Source organism: Bombus vosnesenskii, unplaced genomic scaffold (genome assembly GCF_011952255.1).
Source record: "Bombus vosnesenskii isolate JDL3184/JDL3185 unplaced genomic scaffold, Bvos_JDL3184-5_v1.1 scf7180000013267, whole genome shotgun sequence".
Classification (NCBI taxonomy): Eukaryota; Metazoa; Arthropoda; class Insecta; order Hymenoptera; family Apidae; genus Bombus; species Bombus vosnesenskii.
The window spans coordinates 7,766,819-7,782,315 of NW_022882927.1; the positions used below are offsets into that span (position 1 = coordinate 7,766,819).

The 15,497-nt window shown below is 41.2% G+C and overlaps 2 protein-coding genes across 10 annotated transcripts in view; one reads left to right on the forward strand and one right to left on the reverse strand.

Moving 5' to 3' along the window:
* Positions 1-324: 324 nt before the first annotated feature.
* Positions 325-7,712, forward strand: LOC117230825 (location of vulva defective 1-like). 2 transcript variants are annotated; one of them, XM_033488680.1, is made up of 7 exons: positions 325-668; positions 1,111-1,412; positions 1,927-3,136; positions 3,713-3,918; positions 4,581-4,766; positions 5,480-5,699; positions 7,460-7,712. In XM_033488680.1, the coding sequence occupies exons 1-7, from the start codon at positions 632-634 to the stop codon at positions 7,597-7,599; spliced, it is 2,301 nt and encodes a 766-aa protein (XP_033344571.1). In that variant the 5' UTR covers positions 325-631; the 3' UTR covers positions 7,600-7,712. The 2 variants fall into 2 exon arrangements, with proteins under 2 accessions (XP_033344571.1, XP_033344573.1); XM_033488682.1 differs by having other exon boundaries at positions 328-668; positions 5,480-5,621.
* LOC117230823 (serine proteinase stubble-like) overlaps positions 7,640-15,497 on the reverse strand; it is a 77,877-nt gene continuing 70,019 nt past the window's right edge. For all 8 annotated transcript variants that reach the window (XM_033488675.1, XM_033488677.1, XM_033488674.1 and 5 more), the window contains 7 exons: positions 12,814-14,015; positions 12,328-12,596; positions 11,596-11,869; positions 10,153-10,619; positions 9,453-9,750; positions 9,041-9,166; positions 7,640-8,781 (listed from right to left, as the gene is read on the reverse strand). In XM_033488675.1, the coding sequence (XP_033344566.1) occupies positions 8,623-8,781; positions 9,041-9,166; positions 9,453-9,750; positions 10,153-10,619; positions 11,596-11,869; positions 12,328-12,596; positions 12,814-14,015 (2,795 nt within the window). In that variant the 3' untranslated portion in view covers positions 7,640-8,622. The remainder of the gene's footprint in view (positions 8,782-9,040; positions 9,167-9,452; positions 9,751-10,152; positions 10,620-11,595; positions 11,870-12,327; positions 12,597-12,813; positions 14,016-15,497) is intronic.

The following is a 15,497-nucleotide window of genomic DNA, read 5'->3' on the forward strand; positions in this document are numbered from 1 at the left end:
AAATAACTAGATTTTTGAAGTAACGAATTTTCCAATTAAAAATATGACTCTTCTTTTATTAATTAATTTTCTTGAATTCTTCAAAACTAAATTCCATCACTTATTCAGTCGCCATTAAATTTCCACAAGCAGCGAATCCCCGGGATCCGAAGAACCCATAACAAGATTTGGAGGAACGAATCCGCCACGATTCTCTGAATAATTCTGAATAATTCTCCTCCTCCTGTTCCTCATTCTCCTCCTACTACCAACTTGGCATCCTCTGGGGAAGCTGGAACCCCGGCACACGGTTTCGCGAAGGGGAAAGGAGAAAGACGAGCGCGCGATATGACGGCGTACATAGACACGGGTTTATCTACCTGACGACCTTGCCGTTTAAAAAATCGCAGAGTGGCCGGCAGAGGCTCGAGCGGGCGGCGTGCACCATCCGCGAGCCAGTTCCGACGTAGAGAGCGGACGACTAAGACTAATCCTAACAGAGCTGCTTGTCGACCCACGTTTCCGCGCCACCGTGTTGCGCTTCCTTTCGTAAATCGAGAGAGAATCCGCGAGGAGACGGGTTGTCCATGCTCCTCGCCAGTCGACCTGTGCTCCTCGTCCGCCAGTTATCCAGCAACCAGTCGCGATTAATATGGGCGCCTGGATGTCCTGGCTGATCCTGTTGCAGCGTACGTATTTTTATTCCCTTTTCTTTTATTATTCCGATTTAATGTTCGTCTATTGGTTGACAGTTCGGAGTATTAAACTTTTGCAATTTCCGCGCAATATATACACGATTTATGTTAGGATTAAATTAATCTTCCTTACGATTCCATGAAAATATTCTTCAACGGTGTCGTTCGTACTCGGTGAATTGTCTTTAACTTAGGATTTAATCGAGTCTTGTTAAAATCTTATAATTTTTCTGTGGTAAATATTCCAACAGTGTCGTTCATGCTCGAGGAATAGTCCTTAACTTAGGATTTAACCAAGCCTCTTTGAGATTCTATAATTTTTCAGTGAAAACGTTCCAACAACGTCAATTGGTATTTGAGAAATTGTCCGTATCTTAGGATTTAATTAATCTTCCTTAAGATGATGCGATTATTCAATGAAAATATTCTCCAACAGTGTCGTCCGTGTTTGTCCACGGCTACGACAACGTGGGATTCGACGGCTGGTATCAACCGGTTCCGCATCGGCCGGTCGACATCATCACGGACGTTATTAACGACCTAGGCGTGCGGATTCTGCAACAGTACACGGCCCACGGGAACGTTGCATTCTCGCCGACGGGGGTTGGCTTCATCCTGGCCGCACTTTACGAGGGCTCGGCTGGCAGAGGAAGACAGCAAATCGCGGATGCTCTTGGTCTACCGCGAGATCGAGACATCACCAGGATCGGTTTTCGCGATATCCATCGTAGATTGAGGGTAAGAATTATCCTAGTCATTTCTGACTCTCGTTAACCCCTCCAGAAGTATCTTCAATATTTTAATATTTTAATAATTTGACGACATGGAATTGATTGACAATGCACTGAACTTCAAAACAGCTCCCTTATAAAAAATGCAGGCTATGACTTTCTGTGAAACTGCGTCTTTTCGTGCTCTTCATATTTCATTGCTCTGTTCTGAGCATCTTGAGCAGCGGTGTATGTATAAATTGTCATGCCAGCTATTTCTTTTATATTCTTCGTAAGTTTGGAAAAATCCGAGCATCAGAGGGTTAAATTCCTCACTGTTGCATAATACGTTCGATGAGTGCGATTAGACACAGTAAAGGAACACGGAAAATTTGCTGCGTCAGTTCATTTGAGGCTTGAACGCGTAATTTCTCTTCCTTAACTAGCAGTTTCTCTTCTGGTCGATCGCCCTTTTCGAACAAGTTTCGTAACGAATCAAACATCCGTGACGGGTCTATAGTAATTATTTCTGTATTTCAAAGACGTATTTGAACGCTGATGGATTCCTCGGGGGTCTAACGCTCAATCACGAGAACACGAAACTGAGGCCAGAGTACGAAGACATCCTTCGGTTCTACGGATTCGATCTGTCTATCCCTGAGGAGGAGACCAACGAAACCGAAACTACTTCTGTACCAGAAACAACTAGTGCGATGACTGAACAATCGACGACCGAAGCAAGAACGTTGGTTCCTGACGAAACTACCACGCCAAGTACAACAATAAGAACTATGCAGAGTTCTGAGGTCACTAGCGATATATCAATGTCCACTACTCCCATGGTTGAACTTATTGAAATGACCTTAAGCACCGTAGACGAGCAAGATAGATTGACACAAACTATTTCTGATAGCGCTGTTTTAACGGGTGCTACAGTAGCTACTACCCTGCCTAGTTTAGTTACAACTTTATCTACCGAGGCAATGACTACATCTACGAGCACCTTGCCTAGTTCAATTACAACTTCATCTGAAACTTCTACCACTGTTATTTCTACTACTACTACTACTGCAGCTACTACAACAACTTCTGAAATACCGCAGACAACCGTTACAAATTCTGCTCAACCTATAACGATGGTCACTTCCACACCAAGTATTCAATCGCCAAATGCTGATGGAACATCAAGTACGCCATCGACTTTGACGAGTACCGTTGCGATTATATCTACTCCAAGTTCAACTTCAGAGACGGCCGTAACATTTTCAACATCAATGGAAACAAATTTAGAATCGACGATTACATCTGCTATTGGACAGACGACCGTTTCTACCGATCAGGCCACCGAATCTGTGATGACGACGGAACCCATCACGGAGTCAACGACCGCGTTAACAGGCTCTACGCCAAGTTCTACGTCAACAACTACCGGAACTACTGTCATCGCGTTATCCGCAGAAACTTCAGAAACGTCAGCAGCAAATGTCACAGAAGCTTCAACGAGTTCGACGATCCCAACTCAGGCGAACGAGGCGTCGTCCACGAATGGACCACCTGCTGATGAGAATACCGTTTCAACGGGCTCGAACAATCAGTCTATCCCGAACGAGATGGGATCTACCGATTTGCCAGTCACGACCACAAGTGAAACCGGGTCGACTGGACAGTTGACCACTGTATCCTCGAGCACGATGATGAATCGAAGGAAACGTAGCGACAGGAGCCCCAGGGGATTCTTCTCTAGCTATCCAGGTAGAGTGTTTTATTTCCGTTTTATTCTTCTTTTTCTGTTATTCGTTCTTTCATTCCTCTATACGTTGATTAACAGGATGGATGAGATGAGTGTGGAGAATTTTGTAGAAAATGATTAAGACGAATGGCGAAGGATCTTAAAGCGCTGATGAATCTGGTTGGTTTATTGTATTAGGATCCGTGAAAAATAAAAGGGAGATAGAGATTAGAAATTGGGATAAATTAGTGGTTGTCTGACACGCTATACAGTTTGTAGATTTTTCGTCTTCTTTTGTGTTTTCGTGTCTCCCTATCCTTGAAGAGTAACATTATAGAGTATTTATATTAGCGTAGCTGCAAAAAGTATTGACGCATACTTCCATTTTCTAACGAAGCACTCTTTCGTATCGAGTTCTACATTTCATTTTCACAGTATCAAGTTTTAGTAGTCATCTGTGTTTTTTACACGTAAAACAATCTTTTTGACGTGTTGACTAGACTATTTAATTTTCATCTATTAATTTCGTAACTTGTGTCCGAAAATAATTTTTTAATAGAATTTTTCTACTATCTATGGTTCTATTTTTTGCATTTCAGACGAAGGAATTTGGATGCAGGACCTAGGAATCTGGAAGCCTTATTCCACGACCTTGAACGAGGCATCCGTCAGAGACTCGACGGAGATATCGTTCCTAGTAAACGGCTGCGATGTCTCCTCCGTTACGGCTTCCAGATACTTCGCAGTTCTACCTTTTGCCTATTTTCCATCGCTGCACGCAGTTGCACTTGAGTTTCCACTTGATGTAAGAATCATATTTTTCTCCCACGAAAAGCTCTCAAACATATATTTATTTTAATAATTACTATTATAATTATTCATCTAAATGTATGTCGTACGGCCGTACCGCCCGTATGCAGAAAACTATAAACTGATATGATCTATAATTACTGCGGCGACACACGAACAATTATGTTGTCCTCCATTTTAAAATCTACAATACAAAGAGTATATATTGATCAACAGATAAATGATTATACATAATATCGATGTGTGACAATTTTTTAAAAATTTCACATATAGTTACTGCGGCATATCGTCGCTTTAATGAATAATGGAACGATTAATAAAGATACTTGAAATAAATAATAAAGATTTACTAACAAAAAATATTAGAATTGCAAAATTACAAGTTGTACGTTGTAGACTTCTATAACTTTGCAATTTTATATTATACAGAATAGTGAAACGGGTGGCAGCTTGTAAAATTCATTCGTGAAATTTAATTTACTTTAACATTAAATTTATGATTGCCGTAGGAGAGAATTTATTAGTACTGATAGCTAGTAACTCGCGACTTGCCAAGTTTCACCGTTAACGGTAGTTTAATTATACAAGAGGATCCTGAACGTAAAGAGTCATCGAATGATTTCTGTACGAAATCACGTTTCTAACTCGTCATTCCAGGACCCAAGGTACAATATCCTGCTAATGATGGCGACAGACAGAAGGGACACGTATCGTTTGGCGAGAGATCTTGGAGGGAAATCGTTGAGACTCTTGCGGAAGCAGTTACAGGCTACTTGGGTCAGGGCCACCATTCCGTCCTTTATGTTGCGCGGTTTTGTCACATTAACGTCTTTCCTGCAAAGGGTACGAAGCACAATTTCGTTACAAAAAAACTTAAACAGTTATTCAGTTTGTTTTTCCTCCCGAAATAGATCGAATCATTGAAGAATAAATTTTAATAGATCAAAAGGGAACGGTTCTGAAAACCTGGCCGAACCGTGTTTTCCGGTGTTCGCCGCTCGATATTTTGCCATTAGTCGCGGCCATTAAGCGCCTAATTACTTAATCGCGTTAGTCTAGAGATCTTGAGCGCACTTTCCGTTTCTCGTCACGGCTGTATTCCGCGAAGCAGAGCGATCGGCACAACGCGTAGCCTTCTTGACGACACGTAATTCACGATAATTCGAAGCGCACAGCGAAAAATGAGAATTGTTTAATAGACGTAATTCTGGGCCCGGCACCATTCTAGTCGCGAGTTTTACGGCCGATTCCACTGTTATTTCAGCATTCTCACAGGTTTTAGTGCCTTTGAATAGACGATGTTCAGCTTGAGATAATTTGACTCTTGAAGTTAAAGTCTTTTGTTCTATTGAGCCACTTCACGCGGTCGAATAGGATTATTTAAAATCGTCGTTGACTTTGCCTGACGATGTACTATTTTTACCAGCGTTTTATCATTTCTCCATATTCTTTGAACCGCGTTATTTAACGATTCTAATTATCGTCTTGATAACTTTTCCCGTTATTTGATTATATATTTTTAATATTTCGTTATAAAAAATTAATTTCATTTTCAGTTGGGAATTCTGGACGTGTTCGAGCCTAGAACCGCCGACCTCTCACCAATGACACCAGATCTTGGTGTGTACGCCAGAGACGTGCAACAGAGTATCGGGGTGAACATCAGAAACTATATGAAACCCGACAGAACCCACTCTCGTGAGTCGACTTATCGTCCTACCGATCCTCCATTGATCGTTCCACTGCGTCGGGATTATTATCGATACTATCATCCAGGTTTCTGTTCTCTGCTTTCTTCGTTCTACTGCACTCTTCCTCTACTTTCCTTATAACTTCAAACTCCAAGAGCTACGTGACTATATGGCGGCGTTAAATATTTTAGAAGACCTAGCATTCTTCCTTCGCAAGAATTTTTCCAATATTTTTATCCAGTATCTTCCTCCCGCGAGGTCTAGAATTTTTACAAATTCTTCCATAGAATTATACTCTTGTTAGAGGATGTCGGAGAGTCTCGAATTTCTCTTGTATGGGAAACAGAAGAGGATATCTCGGATTATCGTAGGAGGAAGCGATCAGCGATTAGCAAGGTTCGATCAGGTAATCGCTGTGACGCAATATCCACAGGTGAAATTGCGATTCTACGGTGCATGTCGTTCGCAAACAACAAGATATCGGTGGACGCGCGGCGGACAAGTGTCTGACGATGCCTTGCCGTTACTACTGGCGCGTGTCTGATCAGTTTCCCCTTCCTTTTTATTTTCTTCTTCGTATTAGATTGCTACATAAATTCTGTCAGCCAGAGTGTATCTCTTACGAATTCGATTTACGATATCCATCTATGTGACTGCTATGCTACATCTCTTTCATAAAAATTTTCGAATTCATAATTAAACAAAGACATTTTAAAGGAATTATTAATAAAAACATTTTTTAACCGGCGAAAACAAATTTAGCTACTATAAAATTAATTTCAGAATTGATTTGATCATACTTTTGGAATTTTGTAGATCTAGATTTCAGATTTAGGATTTATTTTAGAATTTTATTATATTTTTCTTAATATTAAGAATATGTGTTTGTGGAAGACGGAATTTTTAGAGACACGCGGTGAAATAGAAATCTTCGCGAAGATCGAGGCATCGCGAACTGCGCCGAATTTGATTGATTCGTCAAGGGACTATCTCGTCGTTGGTAGATTGCCGGATCTGTAACTCGATACACTCTCTCGTCGAGGTTGTTGACTGGCAACCAACGTCGTATCAGCAAACTGCATCGTGAGAATTGAACAAATATCGCTGTTAGTTTATTTTCTTTGAAAGGAAGAAAACAGATCCATATAATAGTTAATTTCTCTCTTTTACCGCGAAGTCATTAGATGTTTGATTACGCAAAGATTCTGAGAGATTCGCCTTTCCTTCGATCGTCTGTCGAATGTCGAATCGTCGCTAATTCGTTGTTTGTTCGTCCAAGAGCTGTCGTTTCCGGTTTATTGTAATCGACGCCGGCCACGATCAAGAATATTCTCAGTATTGTTATAATGTCGGCTGGATTTAATCACTGATATCCTGTGTGCCTGACTCACCGAGGGAAATAAATAAAAAGACCTTGCGTTCGTTCTCCGTTATGCCTACTAGGAATTCCTGAATCGTTACAAGGAATGCAGCTCGTAAATATTTTCATTAATCTGTCAGCTGCTTGTTTCCAATTTTCATCCTCTCTCTCAATTTTTCAGACTCCTTGTTACTCGTTTCATTTACTTAAAACTTCTTTATCATTTGCACTGTATTAGCTTATAACTGAGATGATTTCTGGAAAAAGGGTCTTTAATTTAAAAGGTTTTTTAATTTAGTTACTAAGTTTAATAGCTAAGAGCTACTTTAACACGATATACTTGAAAAAGAGTCTTATGGAACCCTTGGTCTTGTCTTATGGACCCATTTTTTGGAAAGCTTCTCAATTAAATAATTTTATCGAGTTTTAATAAGTAAGCGTTTAGAGTTACGAATAAGATATTTAAAAGGAATTTTTCTTTGTAGGAAATGGATTATTCGAGAGGGCAGGGCCAGTGCCATTTACAGTTGTCCATCCGTTCCTCTACTTCATCGTCGACGCAGAGACTTCGGTAGCTTTGATCGCTGGTCGGGTTAACGATCCGCTCAATTCGCGAATTTTGTAACTCTTAATCTACTTGGGAACAAAGATGGACAAGTTCCGGGTAGTAATAAACACATATGTTTATTTGACATACTTATAAATATCGTTATATATCTATAAACAATTACACACATATATATATATTTATATTTATTAGATCTTTCCTAGTTCGCACACACCTACCTTTAAGTACACGATGTCTGTACAAAAATATCCGTACGTTGTAAATAAAGAAGGGAAAAAGAGAGAGAAAAAGAGTGACGAAGGGAGAGGGAGAGAGAAAGAGAGAGAGAGGAGATTAATTTAGCTTTTCGATTAATAGACGATTATTAAGGGCGATGGGCAAGAACTTAGCATTTTACAGAATTCGCTATACAATTTGAGTAAGATAGATGCATAATCATAGGGCTTGCAGTTGAAACCGCATCTTTTAATTATTTACGTCCTTTCTTTAACGTGGCGTTTCAACGTCAAGCCGTTAGCTATTTCTCCGCTTAGACTTCCTTTCTTTTTATATATTCATGTACAGGCTAGCAAAAAACTGACAGACGAACACGCGGTTCGTTCGCGGCTGAGAAATATATTATTATCTTACTTATATTTATATGTATATTTATATATATAAATACAGTCCTACGCGCGTGATTTTCTTTTTATCGTTCCATAACGATCTCCACAGTCTCGCGCGGTCTGTGTTTGATTGGCTTCGCTTTCCGAGTAGCAGTCTTTAAGATAGAAGTTTCTCAAACTTCTATCCAATGTATAGATACATATATATCTTATATCTCTCGTTTCTTTTCTACCATTCCTTTTTTCTCTCCTGCTTTTTTCGTCTTCGAAGAAGAACGAGAACCATTCCTGCTCGAGTCCCGTTTTCTTCGACAAGTCTTACGTATTTGGCAGTGATTCGTGCAATCTCCTGGTTACCCCTCGGTTAAGAAATCGAAGAAACGTGCAGAGTTACGCTTGGAACTCCTATTCGGACAGTCGGTTCGTCGCAAGCTGTCGACAAGGTCCTGTGGCAAATGGTTATTTGGAAACCGGGTCAAGTGACGTTCTTCAGGATCCATGGTACGAACTTGGAGATCCTGGTACACACGCCTGGCAGATTGGCCTCCGCGCAACCAATTCCCCAGGATATGATGCCAGCGAGGAAGTACCGACCGTCTTTTCCTCTTACTTGGAGAGGACCACCCGAATCACCCTGAAAATTACACGTAAGAAGCCTTCCTGAGTCTTGGAAACACGGCAAAAATTTGTTTGGTTTCAGAACAATATCAATTTTGATACGAATCTAATATTTGAAAGAATATTCATACATTGCCGTCCTGGTGGGACAACTGGAATCTTGGATATTATTTCTGTATAATAAAGTATATATATACAGAAAAATAGTAAACTAAATGATAGAATATATATATAAAGTGTAAAATATAAAATGAATATGGAATTTAAAAGGGTACCTGACAAGAATCTTGGCCTCCGCTCTCGTATCCGGCGCACAGGAAAATATCTGGTATGAACTCGTGTCTCCCAGCCCTCAGGAACATTGACTTACACCTATCATTACTCACTATGGGCACGGAAACCTGCAATAGATACGCAACCCTCTTCTAAATTAACAATTCCGTATCTATCTTAATATACCTAATATACAAACTATTCAAAGTAAGTACTAGAAAATAAAAATAAGATAAATATTCGAAAACTACAGCAGGATTAAGTTTCGTATCATTAATCGTGTTAATAAAAAGGTATAAATTTATCTACAAATCCGCAAACTCATTACAAATCTTCTGTTAAAACGTGGTATACAGCGAATCGAACCTCTAAAATTGTTGAAGCTTACACTTGACAATCTTCACACAATTTTACCTCTTGCAACACAGAAGGTAGTGTACCACCTTCGCTCAATCTTCCCCAGCCGGTGACAGTCGCATTTTCGCCGATCAAAAGATCGTCAGTGGCTGGCAGGCAAATCGGCGAAATATGCGGCGCGAACGTCAATGAGCTTTCCAATCTAACCAACGCCAGATCGTATTCGTAAGTGAAGAAGTTGTACTTCGGGTGCACCACCTTCTTCGCAACTCCACGCTCAACGTAAGGCAATCGTTCTTGCACAGACGAAAAATCGTACTCGCCCACTCTAATCCGGATCTGCGAGGTCAGCAGGCTATAACAGAATCGATAACAAATATTTGTTTCGTTTTGCATTTTAGTGGCTATTGGAAGAAACAGGTAAGCTGTTCGACTCTGTATTCGGGTTAATCGAGGTTCATTTTCTATACGAGAAGCGGCAACATTTGACAACGATCTTAGATTTTCTTCTTCGCTATTTTTGTTCTATTATTTTTTGACAAATTTTGAAATTAGTATTCTGAATTATTCTTATGTGGCTTGCTTCTGAGAAATCCTATCGCGTTATTAAAATGGTGAATATTCAATTATTGGTGCTAAAGTGTAACGCTCTTTACACGATTGCTTTCGGAAAAAGAAAAACGTGACATGTCGATCGTCGTGAAAAGTTCCAAGAAGCTCGTAATTCCCTAATAATAGAACGAGGAATATTACTCACTCGTCTACACAGTGTCCCGCAGTCGCGATCCAGTTCTCGTTCAGCACCGCTCCTCCGCATCGATGAGTACTGGAGAAGCCAAAGAACGAAGTACGCCTAACAGATACTTGCCAAGGCCATCGACCGAACGGTGCGTCCTTGCCTCCAACGATCCTGGTCTCCGGTCTTGGAAACAGGGGCGGTACTCCGCACTGCATACCCTTGCTTTCAGTCGCGGCAGACACGGTTAACACCGATCCAGTTTTCGCGACTGCCTCGGTTGTAGACACTGTCGTGTCAGGTTTTGGAGTGGTCGTGGTGGTCGTGGTGGTCGTGGTCGTGGTCGTACTGGTAGTAGTTGTAGTGGTACTAGTGGTAGTTGTCGTAGAAGTGGTAGTCTTCTTTGTGGGTCTAGGCCTAGCAGAAGTCTCAAAGTGAGACGTGGTGATGTAGTGTGCTGCGCCAAGCGGTTTATGAAACTCCGTGTTCTATAAAAAAGAAATATATAAATATTAGTTGGATTGGTTATCCGAGTATTTCATGCGCGATGTTGGAATTTCTTAATTTTCTATATGTGAGAGAGAATCAATGATTATGAAGAGATAGTATATATATATATATATATATATATTGTTTACTGATATACGAATTCTATAAAGACATAATATTTTTCAATTTTGTCAATAAATTTTTCGCACAAGCCAATATTAGTTTTCTAAGATGGTAGATGGAGTTCTTCGTTCATTTTGTATCATGCTGTTCGATGGACTGTGTAATCGAGCCGAAGGCCGATCCGCCGTTTCTTTGTTGCGATTAACAGTAATCTTTGACAAAAAGTCGCGCTATGTTTTCTTTCGTTTAGCGAAACGATGTTTTTCCTATGACGAGTACCGATAGAATCTAATTGTACCGCGGGGTACAGAGAGTATATTCTTGATCGAGGATACAACACGATGAAGCTATTGCTTAGAGGGGAACCAATCTCTAGATAAGACACGGAAGCATTATATCTTTCGTGTGAGGAAGAAGCGTTCGTGATTATGAGCAGCGTGGCAGCGGCGAGGAACCGAGGATCCTCGAGTTATTTAAGAATTCTATGATCTTATGAACACATCAAATTATGAATACATTATGAATTATGAATATTATGAATTGTAAATTAATTATGAATTACACTGATACGATCTAGCATGTGTATACGATAGCGCCTTGTTAATTGGCCACGAGTCGATTCCTTATTTGAATAGCTGGCAACACTAGACAAAATTATTAAAGGATCTTTACTATGGATGATTCTATTGCAGCAATTAAGTGAAAACAGGTGAAAAGGTAATTATAGGATCGATAGAATGACGTGTTGTTCCAATGATATTTTGATAAAGATTATCCGTAACTGCAACTTGCAAATATTTTTAAATTAAGCAGATTAGAGGTTCGACATGATGAACAAGTGATTGGACGTACTTCATGCGGTTCGGTCGGTTTGAAACTCGGCCGCGGTGGAAATGCTTCGGGCCCGTTCTGAAGAAGGCTAGGATTGTCAGTCCAGTGCGGTTTCAAGGACGGTCTCGGCGGCGTCCAACTGTTTTCCGACCAGAAATGCGAACTGCTGGTCAAAGGTTTAGTAGTCTCGGGTGAGCCCATCGGCTTTGTGGACGACAACGGTCTTTGCTTCGTGATGAACACGGGCTCTGTGGTCACATGCCAGTGAGAGGTCTGTGGCAAGGATCCGGCTGCGCTAGAATGAAAGAAAAGCTTGAAGCTGGCGCTCGAACACCGTCGTTTCGCTCGATTGTTCTAATTACTTATGGAGTAAGTTGATAAATTTGAAATTAGACTTTAATCGAGGGGCTCAAAGGAAGAAGATTGGCACACAGGACAACATTTTTCATTCGAGGAAGCTGTGGCTAAGATCATACTTCTAATAGGAAAATCTATGCTTCCGGACTTTGAAATATTATTATGCTATATTTACAGGGCATCTGATGATAAAATTCTGTATGTGAATTTATGGCTTGTGCATTTGCAAACATTGAAACATATTGTTATACGTATTAGCAATACAGTATAAATTCATAATGAAAGTCTTCAGGTGAATTTTATATACTTTTAGAGTGTTTAGAAATGATACAAAAAGAATTTTCAATTAAAATTTCAAGCTACGACTTTAAGTCACGTAAAGACATAGTCGAATACCTGGTAGTGGACTGTTGACTGAAATATGTCGGTCTGACAGTGGTGGAGGTTTTCGTAACCGTGCTGGGACTATTGGGTTTTGAGATGAAATTCGGCCTGGTATCTGGCTGATCGTTCATCAGAATCGGTCGAGAGGTGGTGGTCGTTTTTATCGAAAAATATGGTTTCGAGAAGTCTGTTGTAGGTTTCGGGGATACTGGTTTGGTCGCCCATTGTGGACGTTCCGTATGAATGAAGTTCAAACTTGGATGAGGGTCCTTGGCAGATTCCTGGATGGAAGATAAAACATTTCTGAATTTTATTTTTAATTCGAGTCCCTCGAGATTTAAGTATTTCGAATTTGTTAGATAATATTGGCAATTTGTGATACTACTAACTCGTAATTTGGAATTTGTAAAGTTTCATTAACCGTATACGTTCTATTGTATTATATAAAGAGCCCGAAATAAGAACAGTTATTTTTGAACGTTATTACCAAATACTCACATTTTCATCGACTGAATTAACACTGGGTCTATGTATCGACTCTTGCACGCTCAAATCAGCATCCCCGGTCTTACTATCATCCGGTCTCGACTCGGACGGTCTTTGGTTGTTAGGCCTATTGTGCCTTATACCTTCACCTTCACTGGAAGCATGTTCTTTCGCCGGTAATCTAATTACCAATGTATTGTGTCCAGTGTCCACCTTATCCTTGAATCCCTGAAGATGACTCTGAAAACTTCCATGCGTCGTATCTTTCTCTTTGATATTTGTATGCTGACCACTTTCCGGTCTTGTCTTCTGAATATTCAAGGAGTCATGATGACCAGGTTTCTTCGTATTCTGACTACTATCCTCCCAAACACCTCCAGGTCTTTTCGAATTCTGTGATCCTTTCTCCCAAAGCTCGGAAGATCCTGGTCTCCTAGTATTCTGAGATCCCTTTTCCGAAAGCTCGGAAGATCCAGGTCTCCTAGTACTTTGAGATCCCTTCTCGCACAGATCAGAGGATCCAGGTCTTCTAGTACTTTGAGATCCTTTCTCGCACAGATCCGAGGATATAGGTTTCCTAGTACTTTGAGATCCTTTCTCCCAATGTACCGAGGATCCAGATCCAGGTCTCTTGGTGCTCTGAGACCCTTTGTCCCAAGATTCTGACGAACCTGGTCTCTTCGTGCTCTGAGAGCCCTTCTCCCAGAAATTCGACGAGGCAGGCACCGCCGAAGTTTGAATTCTGTCCTTGTGATCGGACGTGGGTTTCGCGTGCGGTCTTTTTTGCAGCGGCCTAGCGGAACCGGCCGAGAGCGGTTTGTGCGGTCTGCTGGACCCTCCGGAAGACACCGGCGTCTCGGATGGATGGTGACTCGGTCTAGCGGTGCTCGAGTCCGTGACGAGGAAGCTGGAGAGGGAGGTCAACGTTGGCCTGGTCGATTCGTTGCCCAGTGCCTCCGCTAGGGTTGGTCTCAATGGATCAGATGAGGAGGATGAAGCGTGTTGATGGTACTGATGTTGGTGGTGTTGAAGATTGGACGCGGTGATCGCGTTCGTTGTCGTATTGTGCACACAACAGCTGCCGAACATGAACGTGTCCACGCACACGCCCACGTGCGTGCCCTCTGATTTAATGCACTCCCACACGAACATGCACGTGCCTTCTTTGGACTCTGGCCCGGGGACTCGACAGGGTTTCGGGGTGATTTTGTAACCTACGCATAGATGATTGACATCTTTGGTACCATATTTTAATTTTTCCGAAGTTTCTTTATGGTTAGCATTGTAAGAAGTTAAGACACGATCGAAGTATCTTGGATCTAGACTTTGAGACGTTCTGGGAACTTCTATCATCCTGTCATCCAGCGTCATCCAATCGATTATTCTACGTTGGCGAATTGTATTCTAGGTGAACATGGAAGGATATGAAACAGCGGAGATAGACAATGTTGTTTCACACGTTTCATGACATTTATCGACTGCTCTGTCAAACCCATATGATGAATTTGTGTCAAATATCAACCAGAAGGAGAAGGAACGTGATTTCTGTTATAGATTAGGAACGTTAAGTCGATAACTTTCATGATAGATTTTGATCCTATGAATTTTTCTTTATTCCAACATGTGTATCGCGCGTCTGCACGAAGATTAGAAGTAGGCCAATAAATGGACAATTAAATCCTTCTAATAGCAATGTTTACATCGAAACTAGAATCGATTTTAATGGCCCGTAACGATCTATTATACTAATGCCTGGCTAACGAGAATACCTCACGAACTCAATGGACGCTTATTTCCTTATCTCGAACACGTTGAACTAAACTTTCAACGATGCGCCTGTTGACCTATATCTCGTAACCGCGTAGTGCGTGATGAGTAACTGTTTAACTCATTCGATATCGTACCAACAAAGCTTTATAATTAACGCAGGCATCCTGGGACCTGCGAGGTCGCGCTGTTCGAGGAATAATCGTTTCTCTCGTTCAAGGACTAACTGCTGGATCGATAGTTCTTCGACACCGTGCGATTCTTCTTTGGATTTCGGGCAAATCGCTAATTAAAAGGACCTGGTACCATTTGAGACAGAATCCGAGTTCGGTAATTGGAGCGTCGTTAACGTGCTCAACCTTCGATAGAATCTTTCGTTGGTTGGTGAAAGTGCGCCGTGATCCTCTTGGAGTGCTCGTAGTCACGTGAAGTCGGGGACGTACGCGAAAAAAGAAAAACAAAAAGGAAAAGGATGGAAAGAAGCAAGGAAAAAGCGTGTGGTCGATCGTCGAAGTGTACGGGAGTACGTAGACCTGGGCCAGGTCGTTAACCGAGACAGTAAGAGCGCGTAAACCGACGTAAATTGTCGCGGTCTCTACCTTCACGGTCTCGCTTTCTCCTATACCACGTTACCGCGTTAATTAAAGAAAAACTTTATCGGTGGTCGACGTTCGTTCGTCTTCGTGGGGAGAAACAATGGCCGACAGCGAAGACATACAGTCTCATGGATCAGAGGACATTGTCTATGATAGTTGCAGGGGCTTGAATCGTAAGAAATAGATGACTTGGTTCCAACTATCTTGTTACGGTGAAACGATAGAATGCTTGATTGTATTTCTATCAAAAGTATACGCGAATAGAAAGCGAATATACTTCTGCTCAGAAGTCTTCAGACAAACATTTTTCAGCTAGGCCGTACGTATATATTT

Bases quoted from the DNA above. Each gene is read 5' to 3' on its own strand.
- LOC117230825 (XM_033488680.1), top strand. From the start codon at position 632: ATGGGCGCCTGGATGTCCTGGCTGATCCTGTTGCAGC. The intron at 3,137-3,712 runs GTAGAGTGTTTT...TTTGCATTTCAG, and splicing joins ATTCTTCTCTAGCTATCCAG to ACGAAGGAATTTGGATGCAG. The intron at 4,767-5,479 runs GTACGAAGCACA...TTTCATTTTCAG, and splicing joins TAACGTCTTTCCTGCAAAGG to TTGGGAATTCTGGACGTGTT.